A 16,601-nucleotide genomic window follows, 5' to 3' on the forward strand; every position below is an offset into this window, starting at 1 on the left:
CAGTCCGCGGGGGCTTGCGGCTACAATATGACTCCCGCTGCTCGGACCTATTCTGCACCGTTTAGCGAGGGAAACTCTCTGACGGCTTTTGTCTAGTTTGGACTAATGGCAGAATGTCTCAGCACGACGCGCCTTTGATGCTTTTGATGCGCCTCATTAACAGTTTAAATTTACACCTGCCTCGTGCATTCCTGCGGGACCCCTACTCTCACGTCAGTGGGAATGTTTGTTCTGCATAACGAGCCTCGCGAACATTTCGGCGTCTGATGTCTTAATGGAGTCTCAGCTTATTGGTTTCTTTGCATATATATGTGTGTGCTTCCCGATTGTCCATTTGAACACTGTGCGCCTTAATAATGCAAATAGCAGACCTGGGATATTCCCGCGGTGGCTGCCGGCATTAGTATTAACAGCAGCGTTAGTGTAGCTTCTGCAGCACCCCTCCCATAATATAAGATGATCAGAGTCTGGCTTTGTGGCGCTTAATTAGGCTTGATTGATCTAGATACAGGCTGGCCTATCGCTTAAACTAGCCTATGCCGAATGGTAATTCCAAATATGACTATATGCTTAAGAATTCAACCCAAGGGGAAAGCCCAGGCTGCGGGCTCACTGCTGGGAGCTATTATTCTTAGTTAATAAATGCAAACATTTGTTCCTGATGGCTCACTTAACCTCTTAATTTATGTATGACCACCAGAGCCCCATTCAGGCGAGAGCCATCGGTCAAACAGGCCTCCACAGAAAGGCGCCGCATGGCCTCTTTCCCTCTTTCATCTCGGCTGTAATCACCGCGTGTTTCACGCAGCAACGAGCGCCGCCGCGCAGCCAGAGCCGGCGCTCAAACTCGCCGAATTGTCCTGCGTATTGACAAGTCGGTTCCGGCGTATTACCGATTTTCCACCTCTTCGTGACGGAGCTCCGCCTGAGTTTGGGACATCTGTGGGGGGTCAGGGGTGAGCGCAGCCCCGGAGCTGCGTCCATCTGCCCAACAAATACCCACGTCTTCAGACACAGGCCTGCTAAACACCTCTAATAGGCTGTGTTTGCATTGTTAGTCCCTAATGATCGCGCCAACGCGGAGGGAGAATAAGCCCATTAGGTTATCAATGAAATACCACCTCTAATAAATGATTGCTACAGAGTGAGATGAAAATAATGACACAGAAAGCAAATTTCTCTCCATTATCTTGGCCCAGAGCACTGCAGCCCGTGTTTCTTTGTGCAATCAAAGGATATCAAGCTGAATCTAGGACACAGACGAAACCGCAACTTGGAGATGGTTTCCTAATCCTCTAATCTTTTTTAGGAGGACAACTCTGAGATGTGTCCTTAAACTCAGTCGGTGGATTTTAATTTTAAATATTCAGTGCCACTGCCTTCTGGAATTAGAACCACGCTTAAAAACACAAATGAGTGTGGAAAATAAACGCACTGGCTCCACTCTTTGTAAATCTAACTAATCATATTGTTATAGTTCTTATGGATGCTGTGAGTGACCTATATAGTTCAAAGTGTGATTTGAAATACATGAAAGTAATCAAAATTTAAGTAATTCAAGCTGTTTTACCTGAAGGACAAGCACATGATAAGAGTTCCTTTTTTCTTATTGTACATGGGTTGTATGTTTTAAGATAAAGATGATATACTGTATATATAACAATATATGAAGATGCCATGTTGTTTTATTGGTGTGTTGTCTCAAACTTGCAATTTTAACCCCATGTGAAGTCCTTTTCCTGCTGCCTCAAGGAGTTTTTAAAGGGCACTGACCTTTAGAGATTAAGATCGTCACAAATAATGCGAATAACAGCCTATGGTGGCCTGCATTTGACAAAAACAATATATCATATTTTCTTCATCAAAACGAGACCGTTCCACTGGTTAAACCTGCATTAACAGATGCGGGAGCAGAGCTGTGCTGGCACAAGGCAAGCATTTTCCCACACAGCGAGGTGTTTATGTTCATGACCTGCAGCCTTTTCCACAGTCACAGTCAGTATGATGGACCGAACTGGACGCATACAAGTAGGAGAAGTAGAAGAAGTGCATACAAGTAGGTGAGCGAGTAGGTGTACATGCTGTATAAATACATATAAAAAGCAATGATGACCGACAACATACAATATTTATGTGCAAGTCAAGTGTTTCTGCAAATTGTCTTCTCAGCTCCCGGTGACGGTTACTGTCTAGATTATTCCTCTGTGCAATATTTAAAACAGATCTGCCGTCAAATAGTGCCGAATATGTCGACATCTGGTTGATTTGTTTCGCTGAAGAACAGCGCTGCTGACTTGGTGGCGAACACATTGTACTTCCTATAACTCCTATAATTCTTCCTCTCAATAAAAACGATAGACGGAGGGTCCATCAAAGCTTTGTCTCTGAAAGCTGCTGATGCTGGAAATGACGGCAGTGAGGGTGAACCAACAGTGAACCAAAAACCAATAAAGTTGAGCTGCAAGATGCTAAAATACTCTGAGGGGAGCTTCAGGGTCAGGTACTAATTCTCTGTTGTGATGTGTTTCACCTCCTCATAATGAGGTGTTTACAACACGTCTGATCATCTGACTGCTCCTGCTACTGCTAATGTTGCTGTATTTTCAGATCTAAGCAATTAGTTTGGCGAATAATATTATCACGATCAATAGAAATAACAGCCAAGGCTACAAAAAGACCTACACTGGAATAAGCAGAAGCCATGTTTTGAAGTATCTCCATGAAAAACGCTGGGCTGGTAGTGAGCTGTCTGAAATCTCAGCACCTGACAACGATATTATTCACTCAGTGTTTTTTATTATCAGCTCCAGCTGCAATATTATGGTTCCTTTGTGCTACGGTGTGGGAAGATCATACACCTGTAGTGCTTTTCTCTTCATGGTAGGTATCAATGTGGGTCTCTGCAGTGATGTAACCAGCTGGTTTGAATCATTTAAGGACAAGCTGTGGAGCTGCAAATCCTGTGGGGTTAGTCCATTTCATGCACTCTCCTCCTAATACAGTCTGCTCAGCTGTGGTGAAATCCAGTTTTGAAGGGCCCGCCTGGCCCCTGTACCCCAGCCAACCCCACCCACCGAACACAAACAAAAGGGCTCTTGCTCTGGCGGAACGAACCGAGTTTGGCCCACTCATTGCGTTTGTTAGCCCCACAGAGACCCTGAATATAGAACAGCTATTCTATCTAATGAGGCAGAACTTCATGGCTGCCTCTATAAAACTTTGTCAGCCTTCTGTTCTCTGGCAACAAAGCCTGAATTTTTTAAAGTTTCACCCATTTTTTTCCCCAGTGACACACAAACTGTTAAGATGAATCGAACGCGGGTTTTTTCCTCTCGGTGACGCGAGACAAGTGTTGCAAACAAAGATGACTATGTGGAGAAATAGGGCGCTTAGACAGGAGGAGCGATCAAGAATAACGCCTCCGCAGGGAGATCTTTGATGACACAGGGTTGTAGTTTTATGAAATAGCCTACATTTGGCTTTGTGTCGAGGGTCTGTGAGGAATTGTGAGTGAGGATGTTTTCCTCCACTTTTTATATTCTAATCTATGAAGACACTTCCTGGGCCCAATACTAATTTGACTATTTCTCATTTATTGTGAGCAAAGATAATTGGGTGTTGCCTGCTGTGTGTGTTAGTGTGCCTGCAAGGATCTCTGTGTTTACATGGCTTGTTTTTTCCTCTTTGATGGTAGTGGAGACCCAAAATGTAGCATGCTAATAGCATTTCTTAACTTTATCATTTGAATTTATAGTCCTGCAACCAAAACACTTTTATTTCAGCATTTCATAAAACCGGTGTGAAGTCAAAAGGTTCTTCCTGGGTGAAGAGCAGACCTGAGATCATCACACATCACATTTAGGGATGGTTAGTAATGTTTTCCTTGAACCGTCCTCTTGTCAAAACAATGTAAGAGTGTTATGTTTTTTTGCAGCTTTTAATCCTGGACCCCAAATTAAACCTTCATACATATCTTGAAGGGGAGCTTCATCCTACTCATCAAAGTCTGTTTACAGGTCTTGAGGAGTGCTGCTGCATGTGAAAAATGTTGCATAAAGCTGCTTCTGGCTCCAGAGGGAGCTGCGTAAAATCTGATAAATAAACGTCATCTTTTGCTGCCTCAAATGACATTGAATCAGCGATGTTTGGGGCTGCAGACTAGGAGATTTCAAATCTGCTTGAGGCTACATTACCAGCATTAACAGAGCATTATGGAGCCCTCTTTTAATGGAACTTTCACTGTGTGCCAACAATGCACACATTAATGAAACGCTGATGCAGTGACAGAACTGTTGTCTCCTCTACACGTCAAAGTTGTTTTATTGATGTGACTGTTTATTAATGTTTACTACTTATTGAGTGCATGACAAAGGAAGGCAGGAATAAAAAATACATTTAAAAGTAGAAAAAAGAAAAAGATCCCCGGCCCTTTTCCAAACCCCTAATCATTTTTGTACAGTCCCTTAGCCACACTGGTATGAACATTTTGTCTTTCTAAATATTCAATGCAACATTCAAAGACCTATTTGTGGTTAACTGAACTTTGATTAAAACATCAGAACTCCGAGCTCTCGATTCGGTGTCAATCCATCAAGCGTCATCTATTTGCATGCCACGTTTTCCCACATAAAGTGCAATTCAAAGTGCGCTGACAACAAACAGCATATGAGGCGTGAGGACTTTGACACAGCGGATCAGAGGGAACCGCATCTGTGCTCTCCCAGACAGATATGCCTACTCATGGGCTGTCATCCAGCGGAAGGTCTCGAGTGGTTCGCTTCAGTGGCATCTCATCCTGGGCACGACTGATCCAGGGGATCTGAAAGATCATTTTGTCCTTTAGTAGATAGCCTACTTTGGTGAGCACATTGTCTTTGCAGCTCCGCCTCATTAGCCCTCTCATGGCCTGCATGAACAATCAAGGCTGGGCTGCTGAAATATTGATTAGCTCCATAGTGAGCCGAGAGATATATCAAGGTTTTTTTTTTTTTTTTTTGGTGTGGGGCATTTTGGTGCATATAGACTATTTGTTGAATATAGTTATTTGTCTTCTGTGGTTGTTTGCTCCCGAGGGGAAACAACATGCCTCCCCTTCAAAGTCTTGCTGGCACATGCAGAGAGGACACACTGATCACACACTGTGGCTGTGTGCATGTGTGCTGTAGCTTGCCTCCTCTGTGTGTGTGTGTGGAGCTTGTACACTGCATCACTGCATGTGTGGGTGTGCATGGTGTCCCCTCATATTTTGCGTTGTTTTATATGAGGCATGTGCTGTAACGTTCAAAGGGAATTATATAGTATTGTTTATGGAGGGTGACTCCATAAACAGGGGAGCTTTAATGCTCTGTGAGAGAGGAACCGCAGCGCCAAGTTTACTGCCAGCTGGACTTGTGCTACCTGTAGGCTACAGTCCTCTTTAGTCACATTAATATAGTCCTGTGCCATGCTCTAAATAGCGCTTTCAGGGACTTGAAACAGCAAGACAAAGGAGAGAAATAGAGAGGGAACTAGGAAAAGGTAAGATGGAAGAGGAGTGGGAGAGGAGATAAGAGAGAGGAATTACAAAGTAAGTGAGAGTGGGAGTTCTGTTGCCGATCAAATAGGCAAGTTTAAGAAGCGTTTCCACCTTGGCTGCTAATGCACTCCGTGATTGTCTTGTGTGACTCATAGAGTCTATAAAGTAGGTTAGTGGGTTATTGCTTAAAGTTAAAGAGCTAATAAGCCTCTGAATGTTTTTGTTCATGATGGGAATCATTCGGCAGAGAAGTCTGTTGCAAAGTTTATCTATGATAATAAAATGTATCATTAAAGATTAAATTCTTTAAGCCCACACAGCAAAAAAAGAGAGACTTATTTGTTTATTAGGCTGCAGATGAAAATCTTTGATCTCATCAGGAGTGTTTGATGTCTCTGATCAGTATAAAGAAGACATATGAGCAGAGCAGTGCCCTGAATTTTGACAAATGAAGGCTTTTCACAGTCGTTTAAAATGAAGGCTCTGACACAAAACCAGTAAGCTATTCAGTCAGGAGTGAGCATAAAACATGCATACTGTTACCATGCAGCTTAAGTCAGACCCCACTGAGTTCACGTGATGACACCTGAGCCAGCTGAGACGTGGCTGAAAGCACCAGGAGCTAGTGGACCTTTGAGCTGAGATTGTTTTGTTGTGTACGCTGTTGCCAGTGGTCAAAAATAAACTTCCATGGCAACTTGAACAACAAGATGCAACGTCTAATTGGGCATAGATCAAAGTTCTGGACAAATGAAAAACGGACCTGGTGATGGTTCTAGATGAGAAGTTATTACATCTGAGAGGGACATGAATGTCAGTAGCAAATTTTGAGGCCGATTGCTTGTTGAGACATTTGGTGGCACCTGGGGAAAGGTTGAAGCATCACCAAAGTCAGCGGGATACATGACTGGACACAACTTTGTGGCGGTAACTGCAGTAGCTGTTTCACTGATGAGGTGTTATTTCTGACCTGCTGGTGACGCTTGAGGAAAAATCCAGGAATGACCAAATTCATTAGAATTCATGCTTTGACCACATCTCACAGCAATCCATCCAACAGTTGTTCAGACTGACACTGCCATCACAGAGCCATGCTGCTCAGAAACTGCGACCACAGCTTCTTCAGAGCTGATTATTCAGTGTCTCACTTGTCAGCTGTAAATAACTATGTGTGACAGAGCCGATCTGACTGTGGAGCAGCCGTTAAAAGAAGAACTTAAAGAAGTGTTTCTCCCTGCTCTTAAATAAGCATCAATCTAATGCTCATCATTTAGATGCATATTCATATTTCATGCAGTGATGCAGTGTCTTTTTGTGCCTGCATGTTACTGCTGTATGGTGATTAGTCACTTCTCATCGGGAGGATGTTAAGTGAACCATTCGGCCAGTAACAGTCTTCCCTGCAGATTCCTCTGAGCGTCAGACAAAGTCCGACTGATCAGTGATCACAGGCACTAACCAGCCTGCTTTTGGCTGCATCAACCTCGCGCGTCAAACGCAGCTCATCTCAGCGCCGCTGCGCGTGTTTTTTTCCGTGCGCGTGGAGCATGCATGGAGGTGAGAAGAAGAGACATAACTTCACATGAGTGATACGCAGACGTCTGCCATTCCCTCCCTCCGTGCTTCTCTTAACTCCCCCACCCCCATCTGTTCATCCAAAGCGCGGCGCAATCTGGCGCACTGCACCGATCAGGTGTGTGTGCACACACACAGCCCCCGAGCCTTTCACTACCTCGCGCGTTAACTTTTAATTCCTGTTTGTCTTTGATATAAGGAAATAAGGCGTTTGGAGAGATCTTGAATATTCACAAAACATCCCCAGACCAGACACAAGCCTTTAATTCTTTCCAACCGACTCTCCCACTGTTACACTGAGGCTGGGGGCCATGGTTGGCCCCGTGTAACTCCCCTCTATATCGTCCCTCTATTCAGGCCTGATGTGTGAATCTTTATGTGCGCTCCTCCTGACCTCCCCTGAATCCAGAATGCCAGTGATGGAAACAGCTCCAGACAAAAGCGGATGAGATTCAAAAGCAGTGAAAGGAAGGATGGGAGGGGAGCTGGGAGGAGTTTGGAGGGAAACGGGTCTACGAGCCTTTAAATCATCATTGGAAACTCATTAGAAAGCTGGCGGGGCCGGGCGGAGACGGCCGCACAGATTGCGCGCTCCCGAGCACAATACCGGTAATGAAGTGGAAGCTAAGTGGGAGTGTCCCAGCACAGATTTCTTTGCACTGGTTACTCCACTGCCCTTAAAGTTTCCCCACAATCTGTGTTTGGGGTGTAAAAAGCTGCATTCATGAGATGTTAACCGCTTTGTTCGTCGGGAGGAATTTATTCAATGTGTTGCAGCCATCAGCGACAGATGGGATGGAAGGTGATGGATCGGAGCAGAAGTTAACTAAGGGAAAAAGAGATGGAGAGAAGAGAATAAACGTTTAATGTAACTGGACGTTATCAATCTGGTGGCATTCTGGTGCCAGTCCATGCCTGCTGCTCCTTTCAGATCCGGCTCACTGCAGCCTGTTGCAGAGTTGCATGGAGACTGATGGAGCAGTCACAATGCAAACCAGTCTACCCACATTTCTGTCCATTCAGGCATGATCAATAATGCTGTTTTCCTTAAAGCAAGCACATTTAGACTGCAGTCTGGTGCAGGCCCAGCTAAAAATCTTCAATCTATCAAGATATATTAATCATGCAACATGTCACTGATTCAGGGTCTGTAACACAATTGTTCAGGAAAAGTTCTGTAATTTTTCTTTTGTCCAAAGTTCCATCAGTACATGAATAAACAACATGTACCAACCTGTATATCACTCAACTATTGGCCATTTCAGGCTGCATCTGGCGATTTTTGTTATGAATTACCCATCAACCATTTCCCCAATTCTTCATTAATTGGATTGGCTATAAAATGTCAGTGAATATGGAACAACACTCATCTCGACTTCCCAGAGCAAGATGATGCCTTCAAATGTTTAATCGGACCAATATTCCAAAGATCCAGGCTATAGTGGAGACAAATACAAGCATCTAATTCTCATACTGGAGAAACTGGAAGCAGTAAATGTTTGGATTTTTTGTTAGACTGAAAACATGAAATAAGAAAATATGAATAACTCTGTGGAGTACTTAACTTTTTTAAAATGTTCAGCTCCTCTCACTCTCCTAAACAATACAGCCCTTAAAGAAACTTTAAGAAACAACTGTTAAATAAGTTGTCCCTTTTAGCCAATAGGAAATAACATTTTCTGCACCAAAAACAATTAACTCTGCACCACTCTGTCTGACCTCAACACCAGGGTCAGACAGAGTCTCAGTCTCCAACCTCTGGTCTTACCTTGCAAGGGCCGCACAAAAGGGTCTAATTAACCTGCACACCACTTCATCATGGATTCAATTTTCGCTAAGAGTTTCAGGAATAACACGGGCTGAATGGGTGAATCAGCCCCGTGTAAGTGAAGAGCGATCCTCTCCATAAGACCTCTGAGATGGGGCCGCGACACAAGTTTCCTCAAGTGCTGCACTCCGGAGCTGACGGGCGCATTCACTCCTAATCATTTTCATCAATAGTGGAGGATGAGGCCATTACCCAGACGAGCTCTGGAGTGCGGTTCTCTGGTGGAGAGGCGATAATTGGATAATTAGTGCTGGGAACCAATTAGCCCAGGACTGTGCTTGTGATGGCACGCGAGTTAAGCAAAGGTTAGCTGATGGGGGGGAGGGGAGGGGGGTGCAGCGGGCTGATCGATTATCTTAGACCCCCCTCCCACACACACACACACACACACACACACACACACGCACACACACACACACACACACACACACACACACACACACACACACATCCCTCCTTTCTCACCCTCCTGCTCCCCCTCCCCACTTTCTCCTTCCAGCGCTTATCTGGTGGACAAAGGGGACCAAATCGCCTATTTCCATCTCAATGAGTTAAGCCCCAACAAGAGGCAGGGATCGGGCGACCGGCTTCAGACCCCAAATACCCGGCGATCACTAGAGCAAATGGGACCACAATGCAGGAGAAAAGAAAGAAAGGAGGAGAGGGAGGGAGAGGAGGGGGATCCACTAAAGATATATTTATATATGTTAAAGAAAATGCTAATATGGCCCGTGAAGAATGGAGGGGATTTTGGAGACTCTCTCTAATTCTGCTATTGTTGAACTCGCGTGCAGACGGGCGAGATTGACACGGTGGTCACGTGAAAGAATTAGTATTATTTTTTTTTAGGTGTGTGTGTCCTTTTCGGGGTGGGTGCAAAAGCCCGTCAAACACGGCAAGAAAGTCCCTCTGTCTCTCACGCGCACGCGCACGTGCAGAGAGTTTTAATCCCCGAGGCGAGACTCAACATAGTGTAATTTGCTTTTGATTGCTCTGTCTGTCTGTGTGTGAGAGAATGCTGAGCGGTATTAGAATGCCGCCAGACCGCTGTGTACTCCGAACACATGAAGAAATGAGAATAAACACGGCGATTCTCACGCGGCCCCACAGCGAGCACATCATCACCGTGCTCCGACAGAGCCCCTCTGCCTGCAAGAACGGGGTCTGCACAGTGTTTTACAACGGGAGAAGGGTGCTGGATGTGGATGCTGCTGCAACAGATCCATCTTGTCTTCATATAATCTGTGATCTTATATGGTTATAACCATTAATAAGAGCACATTTGCGGGGTGAAAAATGCCTTCGGCTGGTTGTTATCCTTTCAGTTTGGTAATAAAACATGTTATGAATGTTGGCAATGCGTCCATAAAATCTTGATAAGTTGTTGATGAATTAATTTTTGTACAACTGGGCGCAATCTGTACATTAACTCATATGGTAACAACTTACTGGACAGAAATGATTGGTGCGGTGAGCTGGACTCTATGTTGCCCCACCAGGGTTATTAAAGTGTCCCTTGAATTCTCCTCTTGAGTTTGAGAAAACTGGAACTCACCCTCCACAACATGTCAAAATAATATGAAAGTGTTAAAACGGTGCAGTCTGTTTAATGGTGCACCTCAGTTTAAACCTCAATATCCTCATGATAGTTTTCATGCCCAACATCAGTGAACACATTAGTGAACAGAAACAGAACTGTTGTTTTCTGCATGCGGAAAAGTGCAGCATGAACCAGGTCCCAAGTTAAAGCTGTCTTAAGTATTTGTGTAGATAGGCTGAAATAAAATGTTAATAGATGACAAGAGAGGAAAAGCAGACCAAAAATATACCCTCCTCGCTTTCCAGCCCCCTCTTCCTCCTCACAACTTTCCTACAGTCCCATTAGTGACAGTCCAATCAATGTAAGGGATTTTCCACAACCTGGCAACCCAGAAGTTCTTCTTATTAAGGCATCATAACTGATCTATAAAGCTATAATTAGCTGCAACTTTTAAAGTCTTTATAAAAGAGTTTGACTGGAAAGTGGTGCCATTTAATGTCCCCAAGGGCTGATCGTTTTGCTGTGATGTCCTTAATTAATCACAGAATGCTGTCTCCTTATCGTTTAGGACAGGCCTGACTGTTTCTGACTATGCAAGCTGCTTGACTAGATGTTGTCCATTCAGGTGTCTCCTATTTGACTTTCTGTGGCAGATGGGTTCTTTATAGAACATGCCAACTGATATTAGCTTCTACTGCAAGGCAAGTGTTGCCTGCGTGTGTGCGTGTGACAGAGAGGGGGGGGGGGGGGGGGGGGGGGGTTGGTGGTGGTGGGTGGAGGGTGAAGAAGGAAGAGAGGGAAAGAGAGACTTGGTCCAATGGGGAGAATGAGAAAATCTCTTAAAGAGCCGTGACGGGGGCCGTTCGCTCTCTAAATGTATTTTAATAGGAGGGACCCTGATGTCCAGGCCAATTCATCTCCCATCTCCCTGTAATGAAAGGAGTCGTAGTCGGGACCGGGGCAGGCCTGGGGAAGATGGGGGGGGGGGGAATGGGGATGGAGGGATGGTACAAAGGCTGCATGTGGCTTTGCCTCATTATGCTGCAGTTAGGCGGAGGGCTGCATGGAGGCAGCAGGGGTTAGGGTCCCCACAGACCAGCTCAGGGGCCACAATAACGGCATGGACGGCTGCAAAGGGAGACCCTGCCATGCCATTATCCCGCCGCTACTAACGAGGGCTTCATACGCCTTTGATATAATCTCACTATTGAAATCCTGATAAATCCCCCCTGCGTTTACAGCCAAATCCCATTTGTAACGGGTTCATGGAAGGCTGTGTGAGTGCGTGCGTGACCGCCTGCGTGTGTGTGTGTGTGTGTGTGTGTGTGTGTGTGTGTGTGTGTGTGTGTGTGTGTGTGTGTGTGTGTGTGTGTGTGTGTGTGTGTGTATGTGTGCGTGCGTGTCGTCTTCACCTGCGCCTCTGTGTTCTGGCAGGCGAGGCCGAGGAGAGTAGCATGTTAAACCGGGACGTTACACTGGCTTTAATTAAAAAATCCCCTCTCCCGCGCACGAGACATCTCGTGAGGAGATCTGAACTGAGACCGACTTAGAATAAAATCAATCTTTAAGTGGATATAGTCCTTTCCAGCCTCAGATATGATCTGATAGGCAAACAATTACTGGATTACAACACACCAGGGGGATGAATAATAGACGACAGAGCAAATTTATGGAATTTATTAATGAGAATAAAATGGGCACTAAAATGATGCCATTACCACCAGTTACACCACATTCTTTTGAATCTCTGGCCCCGCTATTATTCAGCATGTTAAGCTGTCTCAGCATTATGGGTCTATCATAAGTCCATTATATGAAATGTTATCTGACTGGGTGAGCAGACCAGGACACTGTGAGGCTGGAGGAACGGACGGATCGTGTCATGTTCTTGCATACATGGTGTTATTTCCTTATCTGAGGTGGAGAGGTCACTGGGGCAGCTCAGCCTGTGCCACTGCCTGCTTTTACTCCAGCGGGTTACGCAGCACACGCGCGTGGGGATCCAACCTAACAATGTTTAAGCGTAAATCTCTTTCCACCCAAAGTGCGCCTATAGGGTAAAGCATCCTGAACAGATACTCCTATTCAAATGCTTTGTCCTCTAGCTCAGGGACACTGCGCATCTCTGTGCTCCCCCCATGTGTCGGTGCGCAGACTCATTTAACAGCCCGAGGAACATAAACAAGCAACGGAAACTATAGCTGTATTAAATCAAGCCCCGCGTTTAGCCCACATATTGGGTGCCAAGTTTCTCCGCACAGTCCAGGAATCTCTAAACAGGGTTTAGAGGTCTTTCAGAAGTCCCCCTTTTTTTCCCCTCTCAAAGCTCGGATTGGTCACAGTGCGGCTCATTTGCATGCCTCGCCGTATAAACCCTCCTGCAGACACTGCAGCCCTCTTGCGCTGAGAGAGCAGCACACCTCCAGTAGAGAGAGAGAGGGAGAGAGAGGAGCGCATCCAGAGTGCGCATTGAAAGACATATGGAATATTTATTACAGGCTTTTTACAAAAAAACAAAGAGTCCCCGAGAGTCGACAAGAGCGGGGACGGAGTAGCTTTCTGTGGGTACGTTTTGTTTAAACTTTAAAGTGGACTCAGTGCGGACAGTTTGCTGAATTTCTCATTATTTTGGAGTGAAGGTGTCAAGATGGGAGGAATAGGGTGGAACGGGCTGTTGGTGCTAGTGTGCGTCTCTTTGGCAAGCCTGGCTGCTGTCACACAAGGAAAGACGGTGAAATATCAGACGTTTGAGGAAGACGCACCGGGGACAGTGATTGGAAACTTGGCCAAGGACATCTCCTCAAGTGCCTCTTCCTCGGGGAGCTCCAGGACCAATTTCAGGATGATGAAACAGTTCAACTCCTCTTTCATCCGTCTGAGGGAGAGCGACGGGCAGCTGACCATAGGAGAGAGGATAGACAGGGAGCGGATCTGCAAACACACCCTGCACTGCCTCATCGCTTTCGACGTGGTCAGCTTCTCCAAAGAGCAGTTCAAACTCATCCACGTCGAGGTGGAGGTCAAGGACATCAACGACAACTCCCCCGAGTTCCCCCGGAAAGAGTCGAGTCTGGAGATCTCCGAGAACACAGCGGTGGGCACGCGGATCCCGCTGGACTTCGCCGTGGATGACGATGTTGGGGTGAACTACATCCAAAGCTACCAGATCTCCGTGAACAGCCACTTTTCAATCGACGTGCTCAGCAGGGCCGACGGGGTTAAATATGCGGAGCTGGTGCTCATGAAGGAGCTGGACCGGGAGACGCAGGCTTCTTACGCGCTGGAGCTGGTCGCCATGGACGGTGGCAACCCGTCCCGCACCGGAACAACGCGCATCAACATCAAGGTGAAAGACTACAACGACAACAGTCCGGTGTTCGACAGGAACAGTTTCTCCGTGGACCTGCCCGAGGACGCACCGGTGGGCTCCCTCTTGCTGGACCTGAACGCGGAGGACCCGGACGAGGGGCTGAACGGTGAGGTCGTGTACGGGTTCGGGAACCAAGTGCCCACAGAAATACGACAACTCTTCAGAGTGGACAGGAAGACCGGACGGCTCACTCTGGAGAGTCCGATTGACTTTGAAAGCAAGAACACGTACGAGTTTGACGTCCAGGCCACCGACCTGGGTCCGAACCCGAGCCCGGCCATCTGCAAGATTGTGGTGCAGGTGCAGGACGTTAACGACAACGCACCGGAGATCTCCATCACCCCGATGACGTCCATCACGGCGGGGATAGCGTACATCACCGAGGCTGCGGCCAGGGAGAGTTTCGTGGCTCTGGTCAGCACCTCGGACAGAGACTCCGGCGCAAACGGACAGGTGCACTGCACGCTGTACGGACACGATCACTTCAGACTGCAGCAGGCGTACGAGGACAGTTTCATGATTGTGAGTACCAGCCCGTTAGACCGGGAGAAAATCCCCGAATATAACCTCACAGTGGTGGCGGAGGATCTGGGTTCCCCTCCCTTCAGGACCATCACTCAGTACACGATCAGACTGACGGATGAGAACGACAACGCTCCTGTGTTCAGCAAACCGGTGTATGAGGTAGCGGTGGTGGAGAACAACGCGCCTGGCGCATACATCACCACGGTGGTGGCGCGGGACATGGACATGGGGTCAAACGGGAAGGTCAGCTACAAGCTGGCGGACACGTACTTCATGGGCTCCCCTATCTCTACCTTCGTGTCGCTGGACCCCGCCAGCGGCTCGCTTTACGCACTCCGGAGCTTCAACTATGAGGTGATGAAACAGCTGGAGCTCCGCATCACGGCCAGCGACGGCGGCTCCCCGCCCCTGTCCGGCAGCGCGAATGTCTATGTGAGGATAGTGGACCAGAATGATAACGCGCCAGTCATCACTCAGCCGGCTCTCAATAACGGCTCCGCTGAAGTCCTCCTGCCCCGGGACTCACCGAGCGGCTACGTCATCACCCGGGTGGAGGCGCGGGACGCGGATGAGGGCGTGAACTCGGAGTTGTCCTTCGGGCTGGCCACCGGTGAACCCTCCGTGTTCTCTGTTAACAAAGCCACCGGGGAGATCTACCTCAACCAGGTGCTCAGCCACGACGTGGACGAGACCCTGAGCGTGACCGTGACGGTGAGTGACAACGGCAGGCCCGCGCTCACCTCCACCGCCACGCTCCACTTCCTCATCATCGCGGGCTCCCCGCCGAGCGACAGGACAGTGTACCAGGCAGGCAGCGGTGACGAGGTGCACGCGCAGTGGGACCTGTCGGTGGTGATTATCGTTGTGCTCGCGGGGAGCTGCACGCTCCTGCTGCTCGCCATCATCCTCATCGCCACCACCTGCAACCGGCGCAAACGGGACAAAAGCGGAGAAGACAGCGACTCGTACGGGGAGAAGGGCACGCTGGATAGGGGCAGGAACCACGTGGTGGACAACCCGCTCCTGCCTCTCCACGGGGCCGTGGCGGGAGCGGCCTTTGACGGACACTCCTACAGCAGCCAGCCCGGTGGGTTCACGCCGGCTCACCCCGGGGGCAGTGACAGGTGCTCGGCCTCAGAGGACGGCAGCGAGGTGCCCTGCGTGTATGACTCAGACAGCAACAGCAAGCTCCGAGGGAATAAACACGAGGTGAGATGCACTTCTGGGACACTGTGCTCAGCAGGGGTGGGGAGGGAGGTGTGGGACGGCACACAGCAATGAGCAATCTGGAATGTGTTCATCCGGCAGACACTAACCTCTGTTTTCTTTCTCTGGTCTCCTCCTGCAGGGCTACTCCACTCTGCCTGGCTATGGGAATGGCAAAGAGGCCGTGAGGCCCATCACCATCTGGAAGGGGAACTCTTACACCACCATCTCTGCCAGGGACCCAGCCTTCAGTGGCAAAGACAGTGGCAAGGGGGACAGTGACTTCAATGACAGTGACAGTGATGTCAGTGGAGACACTGGCCTGAAGAAAGATGGGGCTGTGGTTCCTCCCATGGGCGGCCAACCTGGTAAGGGCAAGAAAAATGGCACATTTTAATGGCTGTACACAAAGATGTCAATTAGATGTCACACTTTGGTCTTAAATCTAACTCCACTCCTCTCGCCTCCCTCTCCTCTAGGTCTGTGGGCTTGCACCAGCGAATGTAAGGTCCTGGGTCACTCAGATCGCTGCTGGAGCCCCTCAGCAGTCAGAGCCAATGCGGCGCCCTCTCCGGCCCCGACCCTCTCCTCCTTCAGCAGCCTCTCCAAAACAGCCTCCCTGCCCCGGGACCCCAACCGCAGGGACAACTACTACCAGGCCCACATCCCCAAAACAGTGGGCCTGCAGAGCGTGTACGAGAAGGTGCTGCACAGAGAGTACGACTACGTCCTGGTCACCCCACCCAGGCCTGTGAGGGTGCAGGAGATCAGTGACATAACCCTCCCTGTTTACACCCCCACCCCAACACACTGCCCCAACAATGACATCTAACGCAGACATTGCACACACATGCGCACACACACCGAAGCTCACTCTCAAAGAAATGTATAGTGTATTCAAAGTTTTAATTTATGATTCATTGACAATGAAAACTGTAACTTTCTGAAGTTATTTGTTGCCGTGGAGAGTGTGCATATAAGTTTATATCCTAATATTTGTGTTTTATTGTAAATGCCACATTTGATGTCTGTTCAATCACTT

The 16,601-nt window shown here is 47.8% G+C and overlaps 1 protein-coding gene across 1 annotated transcript; it reads left to right on the forward strand.

The window, feature by feature from the left end:
* Window positions 1-13,105: 13,105 nt before the first annotated feature.
* Window positions 13,106-16,391, forward strand: LOC121615546 (protocadherin-8-like). The gene is made up of 3 exons (XM_041949923.1): window positions 13,106-15,562; window positions 15,702-15,927; window positions 16,039-16,391. The coding sequence occupies exons 1-3, from the start codon at window positions 13,106-13,108 to the stop codon at window positions 16,389-16,391; spliced, it is 3,036 nt and encodes a 1,011-aa protein (XP_041805857.1).
* Window positions 16,392-16,601: the final 210 nt, after the last annotated feature.

Source organism: Chelmon rostratus, chromosome 12, assembly GCF_017976325.1.
Source record: "Chelmon rostratus isolate fCheRos1 chromosome 12, fCheRos1.pri, whole genome shotgun sequence".
Taxonomy (NCBI): domain Eukaryota; kingdom Metazoa; phylum Chordata; class Actinopteri; order Chaetodontiformes; family Chaetodontidae; genus Chelmon; species Chelmon rostratus.